The sequence below is a fragment of the Mastigoproctus giganteus genome, chromosome 5 (genome assembly GCF_048544385.1).
Source record: "Mastigoproctus giganteus isolate SK-2022 chromosome 5, ASM4854438v1, whole genome shotgun sequence".
Lineage (NCBI taxonomy): Eukaryota > Metazoa > Arthropoda > Arachnida > Uropygi > Thelyphonidae > Mastigoproctus > Mastigoproctus giganteus.
In genome coordinates this window covers 31679033-31706343 of record NC_143579.1, presented here as the reverse complement: position 1 = coordinate 31706343, position 27311 = coordinate 31679033, and the positions used below count along the sequence as shown (strand labels likewise).

General features: G+C 34.3%; 2 protein-coding genes across 4 annotated transcripts in view; one reads left to right on the top strand and one right to left on the bottom strand.

Moving 5' to 3' along the window:
- The window catches only part of LOC150085283 (protein RER1-like), a 105636-nt gene extending 90644 nt beyond the window's left edge, over window positions 1-14992 (top strand). For 2 of the 3 annotated variants that reach the window (XM_090373126.1, XM_090373127.1), the window contains 4 exons: window positions 787-922; window positions 6427-6515; window positions 11104-11227; window positions 14723-14992. In XM_090373126.1, coding sequence (XP_090229252.1) covers window positions 787-922; window positions 6427-6515; window positions 11104-11212 — 334 coding nt within the window. In that variant the 3' untranslated portion in view covers window positions 11213-11227; window positions 14723-14992. The remainder of the gene's footprint in view (window positions 1-786; window positions 923-6426; window positions 6516-11103; window positions 11228-14722) is intronic. The other variant, XM_090373129.1, reaches the window with a different exon arrangement.
- Window positions 14993-18235: 3243 nt separating this feature from the next.
- The window catches only part of LOC150085282 (uncharacterized), an 84871-nt gene continuing 75795 nt past the window's right edge, over window positions 18236-27311 (bottom strand). Inside the window, exons 15-16 of the mRNA XM_090373968.1 lie at window positions 20581-20685; window positions 18236-19371 (exon numbers count right to left, since the gene is read on the bottom strand). Of these exons, the coding sequence (XP_090230094.1) occupies window positions 19223-19371; window positions 20581-20685 (254 nt within the window). The 3' untranslated portion in view covers window positions 18236-19222. The remainder of the gene's footprint in view (window positions 19372-20580; window positions 20686-27311) is intronic.

Below are 27311 nucleotides of genomic sequence, written 5' to 3'. Positions count from 1 at the left end.
GGACAATCATCATCTAGTGCAAGAGTCATTTCTTCTAAGCACTGGTCTATGGTTAAACCACGCACGAAATTATACCGCGAAACTGTCCTTATCTCATTTCGTGACCACGATGCCATCGCAAGCACTTTACACTCTCACTACTAATGAATAACTGAGCCCATCGACTTGGCGCGGTGGCTACTATGCACGTATGAACATGTCTCAACATGCAGCAACAAGCAGCTTCCTGTGATTCATTGTTGCGTCATATTGCAAAACTTTCCTAGTACCCTTTGTATATATATATTTTTTTTTTCATTCTTGTTAATAGCATGCAAAGAAGGTTGCATTTAATGTGTAGGTTTTGCAAGTGACATAAAAATCAATATTATCCACCAGAATATTGATCTGCTTATAATCCTTCAGAAAGTGCTGTTATGGGAGTTTACTGAATTAAAAAAATGGTTTTATTATATCTATTGTTAAATACTGTTGCTATTTCTGTAACAATCTATTCTGCCAGTAATTCAGCTTACCGGTATATTCAGGAAAGCACTTCTGGTTTATTAATAAAATATAAAAAATGGAAATAAAATTGAAGAGTAGCACTAAAGGAAGTTAACTGATGAATCTTAAATTCTGTTTGCAGTAATTTTGATAAGATAATGAGAATCTTCCTTCAAATGCTTCTTTACTATACTTTTTTGCATTTCTTGTTGCTTATAATTCTATAATTAAATCAAATTTTCACTGTATATTTTATGTATCCTGCTTGCTTTTATCTCAAATACATTTATTTTCCTTTAGGTATTCAGCAACTAAGGCTATTCTTGTTGCAATGTTTTGTACCTTCTTTGAGGCCTTCAACATTCCTGTATTTTGGCCTATTTTATTGCTGTACTTCATAACACTCTTCTGCCTGACAATGAAGAGACAGTTAAAGGTAATTACATGAAGTAGTAATATCCTCTGAGTGGAATGGATAAATATGCAATAGATCACTTATCCATTTCATATTTATTAACAGCTGTTATGTAGTAATGAGCTCCATTTCTTTTGGACATGAATTATAAATGACTATTATCAAAGCCTATTCAACTGATGCTACACATATTTTACAAAAGTTATCTTTTATCCACTTGGTTTATTGTAAAAATGTCTGAAACATATATGTTAGCACAAATGCATCATGTTTATACATAGTACAGTAAGCTCGAGTTACATAATTTTTTTTCACTTAGTTTTTTTTTTTTTTTTTTTTTAAGGATTGTAGAATTTAAAACAGTAAAAAATAATAATAATAAGCAATCAATAATGACGAACACAGCGTGCACAAATTGCATAAGTGAGGAATGGAGCAACAAGTTTACAAAACTTAAGAAATAGGAATGAAGAGAAGATTCTGAATATTTGTTTTTTTATATGACTGAAGATTTCGGCAAAGGGCACACACATTTCATCATAATAACATAAAAACCCACAAAATTCCAGCTATCAGTATTATTGCAAATGCAATAAGATCAAGTTTACTACCCATTTATAATAGATAGCCTTAACAGAAAAGCCCAATAAACGGGAAACTGTAAATCGTTTTTGTTTTATGGTAGTGACCTCCAGAAATGTGCTTTAGTAAAATGTGAGCTCGTGTGAGGTGATAATAGCGTTTCTGCCTTAACCTTGCAAAGTTCTTCACAGAAATTTTAATTTTGACCATTATCATGGTGCCAACTAAGAGATTAAGTGACAGCAGTACTAGTAAATCTACTGAGAAAAGGAAAGCAATCGAATTTGGATCAAAAAATTAAAATAATAAGGATGTGTGTAAATGGTCAAACGTTAACAAGTATTGCACAGAATTTAGATTTGTAAGTGTTGACAGTGAACACATAATGCAGAACAGTTTTTTTTTTTTTTTTGTTGGTGCATCAGTTTCTGTGGCCATATTGCACCTCCCAAGGTTTATGCATTTTCTACTCTGATCCAAGCCCGAGGTGCGATTCAAACCTGCAACCTTTGGGTTGCCAGGCAGGCACTTCACTCACCTGGCTAGCTCAGTCGGCTGAGAACAGTTGTAAAGGAATCGGTACCAATGAAGTCAACTATAATAACCAAGGCTACAAAATACATATCAGTTTTTACAGTACAACAACATGCATTTTGTTCTTCCTTTTATGTTTTTTTTTTTCTTATGTACCACTCCGGCTGCTTCACCACTGTCCCCAGATAAAGATCTTTATCTGGGGACAGTGGTAAACTAATTAAAAATATATAACTATTTTTCTATATATATAATTAATATATAAAATTTATAACCTTTTCTTCATTCTTCTGAGGATATTGTGGTTTTTGTAATTTTGGCATATCAGGTATATAGTAGCAATATTTTATTAATCATTCCCAGGTTACGTAAAACTCGACTTGCATAAGAAGTCCTGGAACATATCTCTTACCTATGTTGGTGACTTACTGCGTAGTTAACTGAAGTTAATTGTAATAGCATCATTTCATTGCATCTCATATTGTGAATGCCTTCACAATGAGTTGCCTCTCCACTTATACTTCAAATATGTAATGCTTCTCCAATAGAGAAGACTTGTTATTTATTCTCGGTGGATGCCACCACCCAGAGCAATTTCAGGCTATTTGGTCTTCGTGGGTGGGCGGGTAGACACCCAATGGTATAATGGCTGGCAACCCAGTGTTAAAATAACTCCACAGTATGGGTGGTGGTATCCACTGAGAGTAACAATAGTCTTCTCTATTGGGAAAGCATTAAATATCTGAAGTATAACTGGAGAGGAAACTCACGAAGGCATTCACAATATGAGGTGTTATGAAACGATGCCATCATAATTAATTTTGGTTAACTATACTACACATAGACATGATGCATTTGCACCAACTTATATGTCTGTAAGTTTTTATGTAATCTGAGGCTTTTAGTTCAATTTTTATTGTCTTAAATGTGTGAAATTAAAAAACTAAGAACTTACTCCACATGAAGGTGCAAATTAGCATAATGGATTGTCATTCTACTAAAAGTTAAATAAAACATTGAAAAGAAAAATTTAAGATGAAGTGTTTTTGGATACCCAACTTCATGTGTACTATGACTCAATGAGTGGAGAGAGGTTAACTTAAATGACAGAAAGAATGTTAAGGAATCATCTAGTATAGATGTCATATACTTAACTCTCTGACTGAAGGAAACTCATTTCAAATTCAATATGTCCAAAAATTCATTTAAACGTTTAATTGAACCGTTAATCAAATGTTTAAAAGATTCATTTGGGGATATTTCTATCTGAACCGAGATATGACTAGTGATTCATAAATCTTTAATTTCAATTTGTGACAGATCTAATCACAAATCCAGACATTCAGATGGTCACTGAAGATGGTATAAACTTCTGCCAAGTTAAACAGAAGTTTATATTACTTCTGCTGAGAAAAGATTAACAGTCAGGGTTATCCCATAAACACATATGATCTGGAAGTCTGACTGTTGTTAAGATGAGCATGGGAGTATCAGACTTTTATGATAAATAAGCCAGGATTGGGTTTAAAAGGACTGAGGTTGACTTAAGTTTTATTCTTCCCCTTGGAGAATTATCTATAGATCAGTATTTAAGGAACTGGTGGGTGATGCATATTCAAAACGTAGATATTTTAGGCAGAGAAGGATTTGTGGAATGTGAGATCATGGTGTATTGTCATCAGCAAAACTATGAATAGGATTTTCAGTTAATGCGAGAAGTTCTCTGATATACCTAAGAGAAAAGGAGTGGTCAAAAGAACGGAACCTTGGGGCGCCTCCGTAGCCAGGTGGGAAGGAGCAGCAGTGGGTAGCACACGCTTCTTGATTAGACCGGGGTTCGAGCCTGTCACCACCGGATGCGGAAAGGTCAGGGAATGACCACCACATATTCCGGAGCAATATGGCCTTAGTTGGTAATGCTCCTAAAAACCAAACAACAACAACAGAACCTTGGGGACTCCAGCTTTAGTTGAAGTGGTGACAGAGCCATCCTCCACTCCATCACATACACAGGAAGCATTCAGAGAGAGAGAGAGGAAGCTGGCTACCCATTTGCAAAAGGCAGCCCATAAGATGACAGTGTGCTTAGAAGATCTTCATGGCAAGTACACTCACAAACCCTTGAACTGTCAGGAAGAGCTACCTGAGTTTCTCTTTTTCTTGTAAGCTTTTCCATGGAATTTATCCGCAGAAGTTTATAAGCCAGCATATCACCAGTGGATCGGCACAGATGGAATTAATCTTTTTAGGAATTGACTGGTTATGAGCAAATTTCCATTCAGAAGGAAAAACACCAGTGGAATAATGAAGGCTAACAAAATAGGAGTTAAATCTAGAGTACAAGATTTATGAACAGGTGGATAATTGTCATCAGAATCTGATGACTTGGTATTAAGACTGTTCAGGATTCTTCTAATCCAGCAGTGGGCAAACTTTGTTCATCTGTGGGCCAGGTCATAATTTTATATATTGCTGCATTCTGCTCATATATATGTGTGTGTGTGTTGTTTATATATATATTTATTTTTATTATTATTTTTTTTTATGTGAATGTGTAAATTACATTTTCGAGCCTAAATTTAACTTCCATAAATCAGAATTGCACTAACTAGTAACGTAGTTGATATCGGATAGCCATGCCCATCTGAAATTCAAAGCAACAACATGTAATACTACAGAAATCTGTGTATACTAAATATGCCAAATTAAGAAAAACTAAAAAAAATAAATTAAAAAATGCTAATTACCACATATTCACCATTAGAAAGACACAATATGGCCCTAGCAGCCTATGTGTCATTAAACTCAACAACAGCTAATTACCATTTACCCACTGATAGGCCTTTGTCTGGGCCAACACCTATCAATGCATAAATAATAAGTAATTAGTTTAATTATTATCTGTTTCTGTGCACTTTATACCAGCATTACATAGGCCTAGTGATGAAAGCTCTAAATAATTTTTTAACCTTACCGAGGGCTTCATTTTGTATCCTTACCAACTAGTCTGCCAAATAAGTGAATACCATTCACGATTCAAAATAGCTGCTATGTGAATACTAATGTTTTGCTGACAAGAACTAGGATCCTTAGTGCATATGGGCCAATATTTCATTGCCAAAGTCTACTGCAGCTCTTAGAGACCATGTGAACTCTGTTTGGAAGATCCAGTTCTTGGACAGAAACTGGATCTTCCAAGGTGATAGATAATATGCCATGGCATTGGGTCTGCACTGTGCATGAGTGGTTAAAGGAACACAGTGAAAATAGCACCCATCTTGGCTAGCCTCCAAATTTGCTTGTTCTCAGTCCAGTTGAATCACCTGTGAAATGTTTTGGAATGGGAAGTGATATGTATGGACACATAACCGTTATCTGTTCCAACGCTGTGGAAAGCTTTGCAGGCAGCGTGTAACAGATTCCTACAAGACCTCTAGTGGAGTACATGCCTAGGCAAATAGCAGCTGTTATTTGTGCAAACTGTGGCCCAACACAGTATTAGGTAGGTGATCACTGAGTGAAAGATCTCTATATGGTTTATAATTTCATGTTTAGCCATTACTTTTTATATTTGCATTTGATTTAGAACTGCTGATTTGCTGGTTCAGTGTTAAAATTTACATTTTATGTTATATTTGCTTTTTAAGGATGGTAGCCATGGCATTTTACAACTTGAATTTTACAATTCAAGTTTACAATATACTAAATTTCACTTTACAATTTGAATTTAGTCATTCATTATTTTCTCTCTGCATTTGTGGCATAGCAGTTAACATTTGGCTGGATAGCGATTAGTGACTGAAATATGATCCTTTTCAGATTTACAAGCACTGATGTCTTCTTGAAAAGGTGGTACTTGTAACATCCCTGTCTTTATTTATTTCCATTTATTTATTATGAAAATGCACTCATGGTGGTGAGTGTTGAAGGTGCATAACCTTGGGTGTTGAGTTATGCAGTTGCACTACTGAAAGTGAATGTTGCTTTGTCTGTTTTTATTTTGAATATTGGAGTATCTTGATACCCAGGTAGCAGAATCACACCTTGCAAAATTTAATCCTGATTGTAGCATTAATTTGCCACATTTGTTAGTTGTAATTAGTATTTATTTTTCTGTGGTAGCAAATCACAGAAAGTTTAGAAGATTGTAGTTAGAAATAGACACATATCATTGAGATCATTGCCAGAATATGGGAAGCATAATGAAATTTCATTATTTGAAATTGTGAAAAAAAGAAACTACTGTTTTTATAAATTATTGAGAATTAGAGAAAGATACTTTAATGCATAAAAGGACATTAAAAGTAATAAAAATTAACAATGATATTTTTTCTTTCTTTGCTATTTTTCATTAATGCTGACATAAACCTCTTAATATTTATTTCTCACAAGAAATGTTTGACTTACAGCATATGATCAAGTATAAATATTTACCATGGACAACTGGGAAAACCATTTATAGAGGCAAGGAAGATACAGGAAAAGTGATTCTAACCACGTGAGGACTTCTTTGTTTCTTGTACATAATCTAATGAAATTGTTGCCTATTCTAGCATGTATTAAAAAAAAACAAAAAAACTTGCACGTTTATTCCAAATGTGGCGATATTGAAATAAATTAATTTTCAAAATATATCCTTAAATGCAAGCAGTTTTTAAATTTTTTGAAGTAAATTATTTTGTTTACTCTGGTTGTGATGTTTATTACCATTTTTGTAAATGACTTTAATGATAATTAGCAGAATCTCACTTAATCAAATGAAAATTGACATTCACAAATTTTTTTCTTAAATGCGCACAGATAAATTGTATGCGTATTGCATTTGCATCATGTTCCTGCCCACTTACAAATGAAAATTTGTGATTTTTATTCATTTTTGCATTCTTAAAAACTCTTTCGTGAGATTTTATATGTAATATTTCACTTTATTTTAAACATTTTTTCTGTTAAGATCTAATTGTGATTTTCTTTTTCACATTCGTAAAGCATTTCGTCAGATTTTATGTACATTTCTTGAATGCCAATTTGTTTTGACTTCTTTTTTTAATTAAGAGTTTAAACATAAAGGAGATATGAATATTGCCATTTATGGCACATTTATTTGACACCTCTCTTTTAACTAATGATTGCTTAAAATAGCTTAAATATTAACATTTATGACATAGGATTGGTGATTGTTGATGTTCAAGATCCCAACTTTCTTGTGCCTTCTTGAAATACAGTTTCACTATATAATCTTAAAAGTTTATCAACCAAGGACTGCATGTAGGACACACAGTATGGCTGGCATGCTAGCTATGCCTAATCCCCATGGAGCCACTGAAAGGAATTGTATATACCAAAGTAGACGTGCAAGATAGAGCATTATAGTATTGCTAAATGCCTATTGTTATATTTTTTGTACTGAAATCAAAAATTAGAATAAAACATGATGAACAATTTGTGTTGTTTTCAACATACCACCGCATCATTAAAGTTACATAGGCCACCATATATGATAACCTGTGTTACATGTTAAACTCATTTATTCTCTGAGGGCCTATCTCTTAGAGGAGTATTTAAATCTCTGGTGGTTACACTAAAGAGAAGTCATGAGCTGGTGTTTCACAGAACTAGTAGGTGCTGCATTACATTAAACACCCAATATCTTGTGTAAGTGGCAAGAAATACGTTAAAAATGGTGCCCATTAATTCTCTTCTTTACTTTTCATACCTTATTGGATAATAAAAATTAATATTTTTAGTAACAGCAGTCTTGTTAACCATAAAAAAAATTTTCATGATTACCTCATTTCCAATAGTGATAGACATCAATACCAAAAACAAATTCAAAGCGCACAATAAAGAATGCCACTCCATGAATCAGTTACACCAGTGGGTGTGAATTGCATTTTATACACATCTGATATTTTTTTATGCTGTACTACTTTAATTAAAAAAATGAACAGTGGTGCAGGTGATAATACCGTGTTTGAGGAATGCTACAATTCCCGCTGTTATTTCCAGTAGACAATTAAATTTTTAAGTATAAGTTTTGCATTAGATTAACTCCTGTAGGGGTAAGAATTGATCTGTATTTCTAATTGTACTTAATATTTATTCAAAAACAAATTGTTAAAATGTTTGCTTTTTCAAAGAACAGAAATGGATTGTATTTAATGCAAATATTATTGCACCTGATTTAGTTTACAATTTCAATGATTATTAGTAGTAGCAAATGATTCAAGGAAGCAAGCTTATACAGCATCAGAAAAAAAAAAACTACCACCTCATACCCTTCTAATAATTTGTCCAATCCTTCCTTAAATTTCTTGGCGCCTCCGTAGCCAGGTGGGCAGGAGCCGCAGTGCGTAGCACACGCTTCTTGATTAGACCAGGGTTCGAGCCCGTGACCACTAAATACGGAAAGGTCAGGGAATGACCACCGCATATCCCTGGAGCAATATGGCCTTAGTTGCTAATGCTCCTAAAAACCAAATAACAACAACTTAAATTTCTTCAAACCGCTCACCTGCACAATACCAAATGGAAGTTTGTTCCGACAATCACTCTCTAGATGAAATAAATTTGCATGTGTCTATTCTGCAAATGTACCTTTTTAGACACTTCAGTCAGATCTCGGAGGTGTCTACTTTCCAGACAGTTTTTAGTTTGCAGAACCGAAGTGTTTCTTAGTAAGAGTACCCTTTTGTGTCCCTGACTGAACTTTTTACTCTTCTTTCCATGCATTCTAACAGATCCATATCCTTCCTAAAATCAAGATTCCAGACCTATATGCAGTACTCAAGATGTGGCCTAACCATTGCCTTATACAATGAGATAATTGGTTCCTAGTCCCTCTGGTAAAATTCCTGTGTATCATTAACAGACCTCAAACCCCGTGAGCTGTCCTAGCAGCCTGTCTGCACTGGTCAGAGAACTTCTTGTGAAACTGTACAATTACCTCTGTCTTTTCTGTTCTCCATTACTTTGAGTGTAGTACCACTCAGTTGGTATGTTATTCTGGGATAGCTGCTACTCCATGTGCAGTATCCTGTTGTTGTATTACTGCACTTAAAAGAAATTAATTCCTACATTACACAAGACTTTATACATTTGAAGTAAATACATTTTGTTTTTAAATTCCAAGTTAACAGTCATTCTTAAATTTATAAGCTTCAAATCAAACATTGTGAAACAAATCAGTATGTAAATTCAAAAGCACATTTTAATCAGAGGGATTTTTTAACCACATTTTTTTATGAATTGCAAGGGGAATTTGAAGTGCTTCTTTTCAACGTAGTCCCCTGTGGGGTCAATACATTTTTGATACTGATGCTGCAATGTGTTGATCCTAGCTGTGAAGAAAGTTTGTTTTCTCTTGGGGCTCCAGGAATGCATCCACTGCAGCAGTGATGCTACTATCGGTGGGGAAATGGATGCCAACCAGGCATTTTTTCAAATTAGGAAATAGGTGGAAGTCCAACGGTGAAAATGAGGGATGGTCCAAGATTTCAAAGCTGTATTCATGCAGTGCAGCCATGGCAGTGACAGACTTGTGAGCAGGCATGTCGTCCTCATAGAACAAGACCCCTTTTATGAGTTTTCCCCAGCATTTGTCATTGCTTTCACACAAATGCCACATAAGGTCTGCATAACATGTCCCTGTGACTGTCTGACCTTTCTGAAGGATCCACTAGCAGTACTCCATCAGCATCCTAAAAAAACCAATGCCCTCACTTTATCAGCACAAGGAATTTACTTAGCTTTCTTTGGAGGGAGAGAACCACTGTTTGGACTGTCCCCTTGTCTCTGGCTAAAAGTGATGGACCAATGTCCCATCTGTGGTCACAAACTTTGCAAGGAAATTTGTGGTATCTGCTTGAAAATGATGCAAATGTTCACTCAACTTTGACAAACTTGTGCATTTTTGATCTGCTCTCAATAATTTGGGCCATCATGCTAACACCCTTATCATAGCGACATAGTTATTATATGATATGTTGAGATGAGATGTCCAAGATGCTGGCAGCATACTGAACTGTCAACTACTTCTGAAGTGATGGATGTTGCAGGTCTTCCGCAGCATGGGTCATCTTCCAAGTTCTCCCTCCCTCTTTTAAATTGTGCTGCCCACTTCTTAACCATGGAACAGGAAGAGGCATCTGTTCCAGTGTTGTAACCATATCCTCATGAACTGCCTTTGGCATTAGTCCCTTTTTTTTTTCCAAACATTGGATGACTGCACAGTGACTTTGTTTTGTCCATCTTTTCTTGTTCACACAACTTTGTTGACTTCAGGATCTGTAATTTAAAAAAAAGACACTGAAACTTAGTGGGTTACTGTTTGATGTATTTTATGTTAATTACAGAAATTTTTAACACTGTGCCACTAACCTTTCATACTCAGGCCACAAACTTTAAACCCCTATAATGTGGTAGAAGATTTCAAATGTATGCTAATATGGCAAAATCTCATTACAGTTAAATTTCTGCAATTTTTTTTTTTTTTTTTTATTGCTTTTTAACCCTAATAAATTTGTTTCTATCAAATGGTAGTCTGTCCTTAGTATTGACAGTGTGGGATGTCTTTTCTTCAGTTTTAACAGAATGTGTGCCCAGAGTTTGATAAATTTTTCAGATGATCACTCTTCTTTTATATGAATGTACATGCTTTAAAATTTTCTTAACTGTAACAAGCATTTCAAATAGTTGAAGAATTTGAAATTTCAGGATTTAGTGAAATCCCTCCTCAAAATATATCAAGATCGTGTATTATTCAAAAAAGGCATTAAATTGGTACCATATACTAGATTTAATCGCAATTGCTAGAAAGGGGCTCCTAAAAAATAACATGAACACATTCGCATTCTGTGATATTCTTCAGCATGTCTGGTTTCCTTGGTGTTTTGCCTGTTTCCTTTGTCCTGCATGTTTAATGAATAATTCATTAGAAATTCTAATGTCTGGTATGCTCATATTTTGAAAAGTATTTCTTATAATAAATAACTGGATGGATGCATTTTGTCAAAGTCCTCATGGTATAAATTCTTACTCAATATTTGGCTGTTATAGCTCCACCTTTAAGTCTAATTTTTACATTACAGGGGAGCCTCCTACCTACCCTCTGATGAGACAGCGAATCTGGAGAAACCAGTATCAGGGTTGTGGAGACTCCCAAATAATCAAAAGAAAGATGAAATTACTGAGGAATAAGATAACCTTTTTCTGGTATAGCCATAAAAACTTAAGGAATTCAAATGCATACTCCAAGAAAAATGCATGTTGTCTCTTGTAAATTCATAAACTGGAAAGATATTTTTTATTTCTTTAAATAGTTCATTAATTTATATTTTAATTTAAATGTCTACTATAGATAGAGATCAGCTCGGATACGGATATCTACAGATATCCACATTAAGATGTTCACGGTGGATACAGTTAAATATGAGGGTATGAATACATGATACAAATTGATTTTTTGTCAGCCTGTTTAATATTATGGTTGCTAATTAGCCACATATTCAAAAAACTTACTTGAGAGAATTTAAGACTTGGAATTTTAGTTAGTTAGCTCTTTTTGTGGAGATAGCCTCTCCATTTGTAGAAAGTAAAAGCTGTTTCCTTTCTGTTCATATAGATGCAGATATTTGTAAACTAATGTTCATTTGTAGTAGATTAGTCATTATAAGACTGACAGCCATACTGTGGAGTGACTGTCCGAATAGACTTACAATCTGCATTCCATTCTGTTTGCAAATAACAAGGACTCTGATCGATGACTGAGGCTCGGGCTAAAACTTTTGCCCCAGAACCATGAAAGTTTTTTTCTGCTTTTCAATAACATTGGCTAGTCACGTTTTTTTTTTAATTTTTTTATTATTATTTTTAATATTCTCTTTCCAGGTTATTTCAGTGTTTTGCTAGAAATACAATGTGCATCTGAGAGAAAGAAGCTCTGTTTGAAATACAGAATAGTTAGTTACGAGCATACATTCTAAAATAAAGAATATTGATATTAATCTCCATTTTAATTGGAACATTTTTGTCCCCAAATCACAATACAAGTAAAGTTTCACCACTTTGGACCTTATTTCAGCCATTTAACAAAGACTTCGTATTTCGATTTCAGTTGAGAAAAATATATTAGGTGTTGGCAGTTTTATTTTTGCAGATGTAGATAAAAGCTTTACAAATGTGGTGTGGTTGTGAATCCAATTTCTGTTATCCGCGCAGAGCTCTAACTATAGATATATAAACATAAATTTTGTAATTGGCTGTTTGAGGACTTTGTAACCCATAGTAAGGGTTTTTGTGTAATATATGATTTGTTCCATTAATTTTTAAACCAAAGTAAACAATGATTTCTATCATTGACCAAAGATCCAGATCAGATTTAGAATGTCAGTACTGTATCGATTTGTGCCAAATTCTCATTCATGGCATGTACTGTTTTTAGGAAATGTTATTATTATATCACAATTATACCTGTTTATGCTAAATTTATAACATAATTATTTGTTTTAATATTTAATTTATTTCTGAGTTGAATTATTAATTATTGACAGTTTGCTGTGCTTTTTTTTTTTTTTTTTTTTTTTTTTTTTGCAACATCAAGTTAATTTATAGTTAATACAGAGAAAACTGATATAACTATTGCAGCTATTTTTATTTTCTAACATTCATTTGGAACCTTGCTCAGTTCATTACTTCAAAATCTAATCGTATTCTCTTCCGTATCTGTTTTTCTCTGAAATTTAGCTACCTTAATTTTTTTATTATTATTAAATATATATTTTTTTTGTTAAATAATACTTTATTATTGTAAAATCCCTGTGTACTAACTGGTCATTTCAAGAAGTACATGATTGCTTTTGATTTGTACATATTGCATTGGAAATTGTTTATGATAAATTAACACTTTTAAAACAAGAGAAGGTTATTTTTTAATAAGTGGAAAAGGCAGAAAATTTTAAATATTTTTTTCCCTCTTAATAAATCTGGTTTTACATATTTTTCTTCCTTGTTCAGTATAAACTATGAATTGCAAAATGCAGGAACTAGCCATAGTTCATTTTAGCATGTTTTAATATACATGTACAGTAAACTCTGTAAAATCTGGCACTTTACAATCTGGAATTCTTTAAAATCTGGCACATTTTACAAAGAAAGCAATCCAGCATTTGTATTGCACTTTTGTCTTTAATCACATTTGTGTTTAATAATCCATTGCAAAAAAGATGACTCTTCTCTCTTTATAAGATGCCTGTAGGGACTAACTTATCTAATCTGTTTTTGTCACTATATGGACTTAAAAACTACATGGATACTGCAATGGTCTTAATTCTTGCAACAGAACAAAACAAAACAAGTTGCTCTGGTATTGCACTACTTTTAAACAATGGCTTCACCAAAAGGTTAATTGGCTATTTGTTTATAAAGTGAGACACTGCTATGACAGCTTGTTTCAGGACTAACTTGTCCCCAGCCAGGTAGCAGGTTGATCACCAGACACTAGATAACCAGACAAAACAGCTGTAAATAAGTTGTTTGGTGTGAACTGCCATGCAGCATACAAAATCAGAGCTTCAAAGTTGTAATATAACTAAAGTTATCTGTTTGGTTTGAGTTTTGTCACTAGAGGCCGTCTGCTATCTGATGAGGGACTGGTTAGCAGTATCTCATATCTTGAAAAGTGGCCAATTAACATTTTGGCAAAGCCATCTGTTTGGAAGTAGTGCAATAGCAGGACAGCCCATTACTAAAGCAAGTTTGTCTGCTCTGATAATTAAGACCATTGCATTTTCTGTGTGGTATAAATCCTTCAGATATCTTATTTGTCTGAGGTTGTATAGCTTTAGTTATATTATAGCTTTGCAACTTAGTGTGAACTGCTCTTTCAAATTACAACTCTGTGGCTAGTTATAAGGATTGCAATAACTCATTATACAGCTGAAGAAGCCTATGTTAACCTCTTCCATAAACAGTAACTTAGTGATGTGCACATAACAAGGTTTTTGCCACCATTAAAACTAATGATACAGCTCATCAGCTGCATGAATAAAATAGGGAAAAAACAACAGGTGACTCAAGGTCATGTGGCTTCCCAATCTGTACTTAACACTGGAAAAAGCCCTCCCTATTTTATTCATGCAGCTGATGAGCTGTATCATTAGTTTTAATGGTGGCAAAAACCTTGTGATGTGTACATCACTAAGTTAGGCTTAAGGCTTCCCAATCCATACTATGGATTGGGAAGCCTATGGAATGATCCTGAGCCATCTGTTGTTTTTCTGTCTACTATAGTTGTAATGGTGGTAACAACAAAATGTAGCAATCTTTGTTATTATCAAGCATTCAATATCTATTTATTGCATCAAGTCAATACAGAGTGCTTAAGCAAACAGACTACACAGACCAAGAAGCTAGAATAAGACACTAGTATTGCCTTCTAGCCATTATAAATGTTTACAGACGTAAATAATTTCAGTCTGTAGCGCTTAACATTCATTGAAATATGCTTATAGAAAACTGCTAAACGTTAGGTACACCTCTCTAAAATCCAGAAAACTTTAAAATCTGGCATCTCTCAATCACCAGATTTTTAAAGAGTTTACTGTATAAATATTTATTTGACAATTATGAATTTTCTTTATTTTTGTGTGTATTTGTGAGAATAAGATCAATTGTTTAAGCATGCATCAAGAAAAATTGTTTTGCTTACAGTAATGGCCAGTAAGGAAGCTGTATTCAGAAGAGAAGAAAACTGCCTGGTTTGTTTGAACCTTTTAGGTGCTTTCTCTGTGTCAGTGTAATTGTTAGTTGGGGTGCCATCACTTAAAGTGAAGTAACTTGTACAAATATGTAAAGCTTAAGTGTGTCAACACACAACTGAATAAAATTATTGTTATGGATATATTAATCTTCTGGACATGAAATTTTCTTCTTAATTTCATAAAAAGCAAAATATTTATAAATGATTTTTAATATGCACTTTTATCCCAATTCTTTATAGTGAAGAAGTTTAGTTTGAATTTGTTCACCATGCTTGCATTTTTTCTGAGAATAACACAGTACAAGAGTTTTGTAAATACTGATGCATATACATGGTTATAAAATGAATCATTGTCAATAAACTGTTTCAAGTTTCTTTTGCTTGTTTTAGTGTTCATTATATACAGATTTCATATAATTTATAAGATTCAATAAAAGCTCTATATTTCACCATACTCAAATAATTAATGAAGGCAGTGAAAGATTGAAGTGATGAATTGTTGTCACACCTACCCTATTTTCCAAGTATGGCTCTGCCAGATTATGTGCTTCTGCACTTAAATATTTTATAAAGGGCAACATTTGGAATAGATATTATTCATGCAGTCATTGAGTGATGAGAGGACCAAGATAGCATTAGTAGAGGCATATAATGCAAGAAAGCAAGTTTATAGAGCATTCGCAAAAAAAAAAAAAAAAATTCAGTCCAAAAGTTTATCTAGTTCTGCTTTGAATTTATTTAAGCTGTCAACTTCCACAATGACATATAGAAGTTTGTTCCAGCAATAAACCGCCCACTGTCTAAAGGCAAATTTCTGCACATCTATTCTACAACTGTCTTTCCTCGATTTGAATCTATGCCCCCTCACATTCTTAAATCTGAGCAAGCAGAAGAATCCCATCAGCAATGAGCTTGCTCTAACCATTCAGGGCCTTATACACCTCAATCAGGGCACCTCCATGGGCAGGGGCAGCAGTGTGTAGCACACGTTTCTTGATTAGACCAGGGTTCCAGCCCGTGACCACCAAATACAGAGGATACGGAAAGGTCAGGGAATGACCACCATATATCCACGGAGCAATATGGCCTTAGTTGCTAATGCTCCTAAAAAGCCAAATAACAACAACCTCAATCAGATCACCTCGCAGGTGCCTAGTCTCCAGAAGCTGCAATTAAACTTTTCTTGGGAAGAGCGATCCTTTGTTCCACTCCCAAATCTTGTTGCCCCTTTCTATACTCATTCCAGCAGTTCTACATCCTTCCTAAAATGAGAACTCCAGACCTCTATGCAGTAATCAAGGTTTGGCCTGACCATTGCTTTATACAAAGGAATAATCACCTCCTTAACCCTGCTAGCAAAATTCCTGTGTATCATTGACAAGACCCCATGAGCTACTCTTGCAACCTGTCTGTACTGCTCAGAAAACTTCATAACTCAGAAAAACTTCATTTTCATTCTCCACTACCCTGAGTGTAGTACTGCACATTTGGTATGTTATTCTGGGGTTACTGCTACCCATATGCAGTACTTTGCATTTGTCAATGTTAATGGTCCTCTAATTTTAATCTTCTATGTAAGGGGTGTAGAAGCATGGTTCTACAATACTAAGGTGATTTAAACACAAAATTTAGTACTGTATTAGTGTTAACTTGTGACACTTAAGTGCTGACAGCTTCTAAATACATAGAACAAGATTGTCCTCCGTCTACTAATTTAGTTTGAAGGCCACACAGCTTTTGCTTTATCAAATAGAAGTTTTAGATTTGCACTGTTAAAAACTGGAATTTACTTTTTGTGTATGGTTCTATTCATTATACAGTGAATTATTTTTGGCAGATAATAAATATTGGTTTAAATGTTGCTCATGAAGGTCACATAATACCTTGAAGACCTTTTGATGGTAATAAGGAAAAGAAAGAAGACCCAAAGTATTGAATAATGTTGTACAGCCACCGATTGCTACAACAACATATTGCACATAATTGATCATTATATTACATGTCCATCCAGTTATCATTGAATAACTAGATGAGGCTTTGCCAAAGTCCTGGTGTGAATTCTTACTTAATATTTGGCTGTTATATCTTCACCTTTTAAGCCTAATTTTTAAATTACAGGAGAAGCCCTCCTTACTCCCTGATGAGAAAATTAATTTAGACAAACCACTATCAGAGTTATGGAGACTCCCAAATAATCAAAAGAAAGATGAAATTACTGAAGGATAAGAATCTTTTTTCTGGATAAGAATCTTTTTTCTGGAATTGCTATAAAAATATAGTAATGCAAATGCATACTCCAAAAAAAAAAAAAAAAAAAATGCTGTTTCAACTAATAGAAAATAAATCTAAACAATTTTACTTAAATGTGATCTGAACAAAACTTAATTGAATCAACCAATTCATCTTTTCACATAAAGAAAAACATTAATATTAGTGTGGATATCAGCTTGTGAAGTTTGACACATACAAGTACAATCGTTTCAAAGGTTTTATTCCCTTTCATTTTCTTTGTGTATTACCATATGTATGTCTCAACCTAACATTTGTTTTTAAAATGTCATTGGGCTGTTTCTAAATTTTATTATCACAAATAAGTTCGGTTTTATTCTAGTCATGGAATACCAATCAATGCAAGTCAGAATGGTCTTAGTCAAAGGCATCAAATTGTGACTGTTTTTAAATGAACAAATTAGAATTTTATTTAACAGAACTCATTCTAAGGTTAATTTCTTATATTCCCATGCTTTCGCCAATTTTTTAAAAGGAAGTTGGGTTGGGTAAATTAGGGACATTAGGTAACATTTTGCAGTAAACCAAAGTGAATGGATGTACGTAAGTAAATCTTGTTTGCTTCTCATTCATTTTATCTCTAGTAGTGTAGTGTAGCATTTCTTAACTTAGACCATATGAAGATTACCATATAGGGATTCACATTCCTAAAAAATTTTCACAGAAAGCATATTTTATATAATTTATGAAATCATTTTACTTAAGGTTCAAACAGCTAGAAATGAGAAGTACAATCCCAGTTTTATGTTCTGGTTGGAAATGGAAATTTAATTGGAAAAATGTCAAAATTGTTTTAAACTTAAATACATTTAAAATTTTAATAATTTTACAATTAAAGTTATTAAATTTTAAGCAATATCACACTTGTGGATATCTAAACCTATATCTAAGTAGCATTAATACACTTGGGGGCAGGTTACCTGTGTTTTCCAACTAGCAATTGGATCCACGGCTTCCTGAAGGTCTAGAACCACTGTTCCAGTATATTTGTAATTAATTTTGCATAACTTAGCTTGGGTCCTGATCCTAAAGCATAAATTGAGACAGAGACAGGCAGAAGTTTGTTACAGGTTGATATTTATTACAAAAATGAAAGGAATAGATGAATCGTTTCACACTTTTCATTATAACTAAATGAATATGTATAGGTTTTTTATTTTAAATATTAGCCTACTTTGAAATGGGAAATATTTAATTCATTCCTGTTATAAACTTTTTTGAAAGCCCAGTTATGGTTCCTCCTCCCTACCTTTAATGGGAGTTTCTTCAAAATCAGATTATATGAATCCAGCAAGTTACTTTATATATTATCATATAGAGAATTTGATAGTCTGTCCATATAGATGTTCTCCAAGAATTTATTATAAAAGAATGGCAATTTACACTGGTAAATTTAGCACTTGTATACAATCTAAAATTGTTTTTCATGAATTCCAGCTTACATGTGGAAACTAATGCTCTGCTCTTTAAATTTGAAGAACAGGCACAAAGAAAGAATAAAAATTAGCACCACATCCTGTTTATGTAACAAGGTTTGCAAATATGCACATTTTGATTATCTAGTTTCTTTTAAAACTAAGCTACTCTACACATTACATTATTAATCTATTTCACATTTTATATATATCTTCTCCTGAATTAATGGAAAATGTAGGATGGACTGTTTGCTTCAATACTTAATTCAGCAGTTAAATTATTTTTTGAAATATGGATTTGGTGGGTTTTTGCTTTATTGTATTTTTTTTTCACCTTAACTACCTTTGGAGTTCCTTATATGTTTAACTCTTTATGCTTCTATTCACAGGAGACAAAGAGATGTGTAACATTTCTGGCACAGTGTTCAGTATACATGAGTGTTTGGCATTCCATTTAATCACTAGTTCTGTTTGTTAATAGGCACTATTAATTACAGTACACTTCACATTTGGCAGTAATTTGTAGTAACAGCCTCTTGGTCTTGCTAACATATGAGTGTGCATTTTTGAGCTATATTGGTACCAGCCATCAGTGCTGATCTGCTATGGCAGACTACCTTTTTTTTTTTTTTGGATTATGTGCCAGTACCCAAGTGATGCACATTTTCTGTTTGGTGTGCCTATTATAACATAAAATTCCACTTGTCTATAGATTTCAGCTGATGGTAAATAGCACTGCATATCGTTTCAAGCATTTGATGAAGTTGATGAAACTAATAATCTATAACACTGCCTTAGGCTGCAAGCATGCATACTTGAACAAGTGATGCTCACAACGTGAGATGCAGGAAACCAACCATGAGAGCCATCTTGAAGCCTTTTTCCTTCACACCACCCTGTTAAAGGTATAAAAAAAAATTATTTATTTTCATAATTTTTTAAAATATGAAATAAATCCAAACATTAAAACACACACACACACTCTTTCATGTGGCTTTTGGTGCAATATAATTAACACCTGTACAAAATATACATTTGTAATTATTTCCCGTTATGCAAACTCTCAAGAACAGCTCAATTATTGTCCTTTTAAATTTAAGACTTCCTGCATTCTTCTTATAAGGAAGTCTATTTTTATTCTGATTTGATTTTTGACTCTAATGTTGGTCAATCAAGTCAAAATAAGAATAAATTAATATTTATAATATTTTATAAGTATTTACATACAAAGCGTTCATTTTACAAGTCTTAAAATTCAAAAAATTCCACAAAGAAATTCAGGCTTGTTCTAAGAACTTGGAATGTGAAATTATTAATAGTACATCATGACATTGATAACAAATTTATTCTATGAAGAAAGTGCTACAGTAAGCATTAAAACTGTTCAGTGCAACGTTATTAATTTTTTTCAAAATAAATTATATATTATTAATATCATGATGTGTCATGCTTAGAAATAAATCACTAATATACACACATATATATTTTGTTTTATTTCTTATAGTTACCAATTTATTTGTGATGTCATTAAGAAGTAATGTAGACAAGACACATTGCCTTTAACCCTTTCAGCAGTGAGTTTTCCAAGTATTGTATGTAAATGCTTTAAAATATTAATATGTTCTTATTTTGACATTATTGCCCAATATCAGAGTACAATTATTGTCAAAATTCAAATCAGAATCTTGTAAAAAAAAAATCTGTAAATAAAACCCATCATTACTTTTTTTTAATGCAACAGCACCTTCTACATCTATGTATTACTTGATTTGGTTTCATCAAATTTTGGATATGAATTTGATACAAATTCTTCAATTTTCGCTTTTATAAGTCCAAATTGGACAATGAGATCAATAGGTGCAATCTACAATTTTTAAAACTATATTTGTGTTGCTACTGACAAACTGTCTCCAGTTAATTGGAAACATAAGAGATGGCCATGCATGCTAGCAAAATTAAGAAAATTTTATTATTATGCATGGCCAATTGTCTAAATATAATGCTTGAAGTGATATTCAAAATGTACATCTATATATGTACTGCCAAAAAGGTTAAAGAAGATATACTGAAATTGTAAGTTATTTGAAAAACTTTAATGAACTTACCATCATCAATCCTCCTTAAAACAGTGATTATATCAGAGACTTGAAGGGTCAGTTCATCGGGCTGTTGAGCAATATAATTCTGAACACACTGTACTTGAGAATACTCTATATATAAACAAAACTTTTGGTAAGAAATAATTTACCTTTTTTTAAATACACATTAGCTACACTTTATTTGAGAGCAAATAAAAGTCACTTAAGTTTAATAACCTTTCTCATGATAAAATGTTACTTGATCCAGAAAAGCTTGACTTGGTGCTTTATGGCCTAAGTTTTCAATGCACCATTAAACACAAAATCAAACTGATCCAGAAAAGTAATGTTAGTCATGTTATCTTAATTCAAACATAAACGACACTGAACGTTGAATTCAAAATTTCAGCTTCCTAATTATATAAAGGGTGATTTGAAATTCATTACCTATATATAAAGAGATATTGTTGGAGTACTGTAAGACAAATGGGTTGCTGAGAAATGAACAGATTACTGACAATGGGCTGAAGTTAAATACTGGTAAATGCTTTGTCATGCCATTCATCAAACCACATAAAAAACACATCAACTATCTTTATAAAACAAGTGAAAATATAATAAAAAGATGAATGATTTAGGTAGATCTGGATGTTCATTTCGCTCATATTAAGTTCTTATGGAACCCATATAAGAATAATTGTAAATAAAGCTTCTAAAAGGTTAGAAGAGTCTGATTAAGAGAATAATGGTAGACTTCCATGATGCTAAATTTTTAATTACAGTTTACCAAATGAGTGTTATTTCTATCCTCAAGTATGAATTGTGAGTCTAGTCTTCTTAACACATCTAGTCACATTAAAATGATAAAGTTTAGAAGTCATTTATCAGATACTTAACCTATAAACTGAAACTGGACTGTAACTAGAAAAGCTACTCTGAATAGTGTCATTTTAAATTGATGATGCTTGAAAAATGAAGAAATTTGGATCTGACTTCAAAAAATAAATTAATAATGGGCTCAGTTCATTCCCCAGATTTATTAGTTTTAAATGCTTGTCGTGTCTGTTTAGAGACCATCAGCTATTTCAAGTTAAATTTTCGAGAACTAATTATTGGTATATGTATTATTTTTATTGAGTAACTAAAACACTTAATGAAATAGATACTGATTTCTTCTTGAAAGATTCATGTTTTAAGAAAGAAATTAAGAATGCCCTTATCAAACCCTGATTTCTTAAAGTATAAATTTTATGTTAATACAATCCTATATAAATTAAAAATCACATCTGGATTTATCAAACAGAAATGTCAACTTGATTTCATGTATTGTTAATGCAATAATTGATCGTAATTTTTTTTTTTTTTTTTAATTATATGTTTATTGGATAACATTGTTTTTATATCTGCAGTTTTAAGGCATATTTCATGCTGTTTTTGTATAAATTTATTTTTAAAAAAAAGTCAAATTTTATACCATTTACTTCACATGTTCAAATCTCAGCATAGGCACCAGCACCGTCAACCTTTCTCAATCTGAGGGCTGTATTTTTCATTGAATGTGAAGGAGAAAAAAAAAAAGTCTACAGGAATACCAACCTATAATGATTTCTTCCAGTTCAACAGCTTTTTATTAATTTTTTTTTGGCACAACCTCAAAAGAAAAAATGAAGTAGGATTAAAAATTAGGGCTCTGTTTGTCCTCATTTGCCAGTCTATCTGTTAGCGAAATTAATGTTAAGCCAGTTTTACACTGCACAATACCACCAAAGTGTGATTAAAAGAGAACTGTCTTTCTTTTTAAAGAACATCTCACATTTAGGCATGACTTTAGATTTAAAAATTGCAAGATATCTTTCTGAATTTATCACACTTTGTAAAATGTGTATAGGCTTAAATCTGTCATTTGTTATGCCACACCACTTACTTTTGGACAACTCTGCATGGCCACTAGTAAATGTTGCCTCCAATTTGCTAAGTGGTTTCATCTGACCAAATAATGTTCTTTATGAGTCTTGTAAGTCCTCCAGCCATTTATGTATGATTTTGGAAAACTTCTTCCTTCAGTTCCAGTCCTGGATAAAGCTCCTGTATGTAGTTTACTTCAGCTGTTTTCAAATTTTTCTGTACAGAATGGCTAGCATCTTTTTTACTATCATAATATTCTTGACACAAAAGTGGGTAATCTTCCACTGCAATTTCTACCAGCACAGATCCTGTTATCGTCAGTTTTTAGTTGCATTAATGTGGTTTCATGATTCAGTGTTGCATTCCTTTCTCCTTCAACCCACCACCCTCTCTGAACAGCTTTGTTGAACTATCTAGCTTCAAATTTCACTCAGCTGCTAATACTTAGCTTCCCAATCATTGCACATGTAAAACAAAATAGCAAACCTACAGTGCAGTATATTAAATGGTATTCTCTATTAAAGTAATCTGAATGAATATTTTGTGATTTTGCACTTACAGCAGCATTTTAAAAACTGGGTAGCACTTTTTAATCACTCTGTACATCTGGTTAAGTTGCATTTAAAATACTGGGATGTGCAAATAACATTCTGTTTTTCATAGCTTGTTGAGACATGATTGTGGAAATTGGGAAAAATGCATAACTCATTAAAAGTCTAAATTGTTAAAACAAAGCAGTTACTACAAGGGGTTTCCAAAAAGTAAGGTAACACATTTTTTCCCTAATAATGGTGAAGGGAATGAGATGAAACACAGTGGACAGATAGACCTGTTAATAACGTTCAAAAAGAGCACCAGTGCAGGGTTGCAGTACTGTCACCTCACAGCAGATTCCAGTTGCAAAATGGCAGCTACCGTGTGACTGTGGTCCAAAACAGGTGTCTGTGAAGTTATTCGCTTTTTGCAAGCAAAAGGGTCTTCATCAAGTGATATTCACAGTGAACTGGTTGCTGTGTATGGTGAAAAGGCGATGACAAAGAAGCAGGTGTGTTTTTGGTGCAATGAATTTAAAGCGGGCCGTGTTGACACTGGGCGAGCAGGCCTTCATCGAGCAAGATAGAAGACAACATTTCATGCATTAAGGGCATCGTTCTTGAAAACCAATGAGTGACATTGCACAAATAGTGAATGTAATTAAGTAGACTGTTCACGATGTCCTTGTCTTTTGAAAGGTGTGCCGCTGCTGGGTGCCCCGACAATTGTCAGAGGAGGACAAAGCAAAATGCATGGGGATGTGTCTGGAGAACTTGTTGTGATACAGCGACAAAGGAGAGGATTTTCTCACTCGCATAGTCACAGCAGACGAAACGTGGGTTCATCATTTTACCCTGAAGAGCAAACAAGACTCTGACCTGGAAACATCCACAATCTCCTGTGTGCAAAAAATTCAAAACTGTTCCCAGTGTTGGAAAAGTCATGGCCACAGTGTTCTGGGATCGCCAAGGCATTCTGTTGGTGGATTTCTTGCCAAAGGGAGGAACAATCAATGCACAGCTTTACTGTGCAACGTTGAAAAAACTGAAAGCCGACATTCGACGCAAACAACCAGGACTCCTGACAAGCAGCGTGATTTTGTTGCACGACAACACAACTCCACACACACTGCCCACACCACTCATGAGTGGTTGCACCGTAATCTTTGGGAAACTCTGTCACATCCCCCCTACAGCCCAGACTTAGTGCCTTCAGACTTCCATTTGTTCAGCCCTCTGAAAAAACACCTTTCAGGAAAGCATTTCACTATGGATGAGGAAGTTCATCAGGTGGTGCAATGTTGGTTACTGCGTGTGGGCACGGACTTCTTCAGTACTGATATTGATAAACTGATTCATCGTTGGGACAAGTGCATCAATAAAACTGGAGACTTTGTGGAGAAGTAGTGCATGTTCACTTATTTCTTGGTGTGTAATTTCAACTTCGTATTATTAAACATCATCAAGAGAAAAAATGTGTTACCTTACTTTTCGGAAACCCCTCTTAGTGGTATACCAAAAATTTGACTCATTTAGAATGAAGGGAATACCTTTTTTGTTTGTTGCATTATTTTGATTCAAAAATAAATAAATGATAATCCTATACAAATCCCAAACTTCTCTAACCATACAATTGTTTCCTGGAATAGCTCAACCCAAAACTTCTAAAAATTCTCAACTCTGTTTCTAAATAGAACAGTCAAGTTAATCATTAAAAGAGAAAAAGAAATCAGAAAACCTTTTGAAAGTAGGTTTTTATACTGAAAGGCATGTGTGCATTTTTTCTGAATAGGAGTTATCCCCCCCCCCAAAGCCAAATGGCCCTAAGGTAGGTGGTAATACTGGTATTCATAATTACTAACCCATCTCTGTTCTAATCATGTTAGAAACTTTTTATGGAAGTGGCTTTTAGTGACTGACTGTAGATGCATCTTCCAACAGGATCTGGAAAGGTTGAGCAGATGGGCTGAGAGGTGGCAAATGAAGTTTAACATTGACAAATGTAAAGTACTACACATGGGAAACAGCAACCCCAGAGCAATGTATCAACTCTGTGGTACTACACTGACAGTGGTAGAGAATGAAAGGGACTTGGGGGTGGTTGTGCAGGCAGATATGAAGTTCTCTGAGCAGTGCAGACGGGCTGCAAGAGTAGGTCATGGAGTATTGTCAATGATATACAGGAATTTTTCCAGCAGGGATAAGGAGGTGATTATTCCATTGTATAAGGCAATGGTCAGGTTTTTTTGGTTTTTTTTTTTAGGAGCATTAGCAACTAAGGCCATATTGCTCCGGGATATGCGGTGGTCATTCCTTGACCTTTCCGCATACTCCGTATTTGGTGGTGACGGGCTCGAACCCCGGTCTAGCAATGGTCAGGCCACACCTAGAGTACTGTATACAGGTCTGGAGGCCTCATTTCAAGAAGGATGTAGAGCTGCTGGAACGAGTGCAGAGAAGGGCAACAAGATTAGTGAATGGAACAAAGGGGTGCTCTTACGAAGAAAGGCTTAAGTTTTGCAAATTACAGTGTCTGGAGACTAGGCACCAGCGAGGTGATCTGATAGAGGTGTATAAAGCCTTGAATGGTTTAAGCATGCTCAATGCTGATGGGATTCTTCCTCAAGCTCAGAAAAATCACCTGAGAGGGCATAAATTCAAATTGAGGAAAGACAGATGTAGGATAGACGTGCGGAAATTTGCCTTTAGCCAGCGGGTGGTTGGTTGGTGGAACAGACTTCCATCCCTTGTGGTGGAGGTTGATAGCCTAAATAAGTTTAAGGCTCAGCTGGACAGGTATTTTGAACGAACAGAGGGGTGAAGTGGAAGTGGGTTTTTTTTTTTTTCTTTTTTTTTGGCTGATGCTGCATAAGCTTGCTTTCTTGCATCAAATGCCTCTACTAATGCTAATGCTAACAGGTCTGTAATTACCTGTGTCTCTCTTTGATCCTCCTTTGTGGATTGGGGTAATCTGCCTTTGCCTGCCTAACCTCCTTTGTGACTTGGTTACAGACCACTTATATCTATCATAGGCTTCCGTGTCACTTGTTAATTTATATGTATCCCATGCATTTTTCTTCTCTGCCATATGTCTAATTAGTTCATCTGACATCCATTTAAGCCTAAAACTTGAACAATATTTCTTAGTTGGTATGAAAAGCCTAGTAGCTTCCAAGATTAATTCTTTGAATGCTTCCCATTTTGAATTTGCTGTTGGTAACATCATCAGTTGGTCCACCATATAGAATTTAAATACTGTCTCAGACCACCGTAGTCACCTTTACGAAAGCGAAAACGCTTCCCTTTATCCCTGATGGTAGTCGCCTCTTTGAGTAAATCCCACTTCAGCACACTGATCACTGCCACCTAGGGGTTCCTTTATCTGCAGATTCTTAATGCATGAAGAATCACTACTGATAATCAGATCAAGAGCATTACTCCCTCTAGTTGCCTCCCAAACATGCTGCTGTAGAAAACAATCATCCAATAAATCCACAAAAGCCTTGCTAGGGTGTGAGTGACCAACCCAAAAATTACAGTCAATATCTGGGAAATTAAAATCCCCCATTATAAGAAACTCTGATTTACTGGCTCACTCTATTTCTCTGCACAATTGTTCATTATACTAATCAGTTTCATTAGGCTTATAACACACCTACTGTAATTTTTCCTTTCCCAGTGCTTATTTCACACCAAACATACTCAATATTGCATTGTCCACCAACATCAATTTGATGCACTTCCTTAGATTTTGTGTTTCTTAACTAACAGCATAACCCCTCCTCCCTTCCTGTCCTGTCTAACCTGGCAGACATTGTACTCCCCAAATTCCAATTCTGCACTGCTTATGTTAGGGTGACACCATGTCTCTGATATCCCAACAATGTCTGCCTTTGATGTCTTGACTAGCACTTCAAGCTCATCAAATTTATTAACTATACTCCTAGCATTAGTGTACATGGAAGTTTACATGGACCTTTTTTTCACTCTTAGTTACCCTCTTTGACTGCCAGCAGTCCTGGAAAATCCAGGCTGCTACTCATTCTAATAGAAGCGGCACAAGAATCACTTTCACCTCTGCCAGCAGCTACTATTGATCTATTAGGCTGTGTATCCCCCCCAAGCTAGCAGTTTTCTGACCCAGCTAACGCTGCCTCGATAGCATCAGCAAATATACTTGCACCCTTTCTATTTAAGTGTACCCCATCCCTGTAGAAGCAGTCTCTCCTGTCAACAAGCACAGACCAGACTGAAAAAAAATTCTATCCCTTGGGCCTTGCACAATCTCTCCAGGGCCAAATTGATCAACAAGGCTCTCAT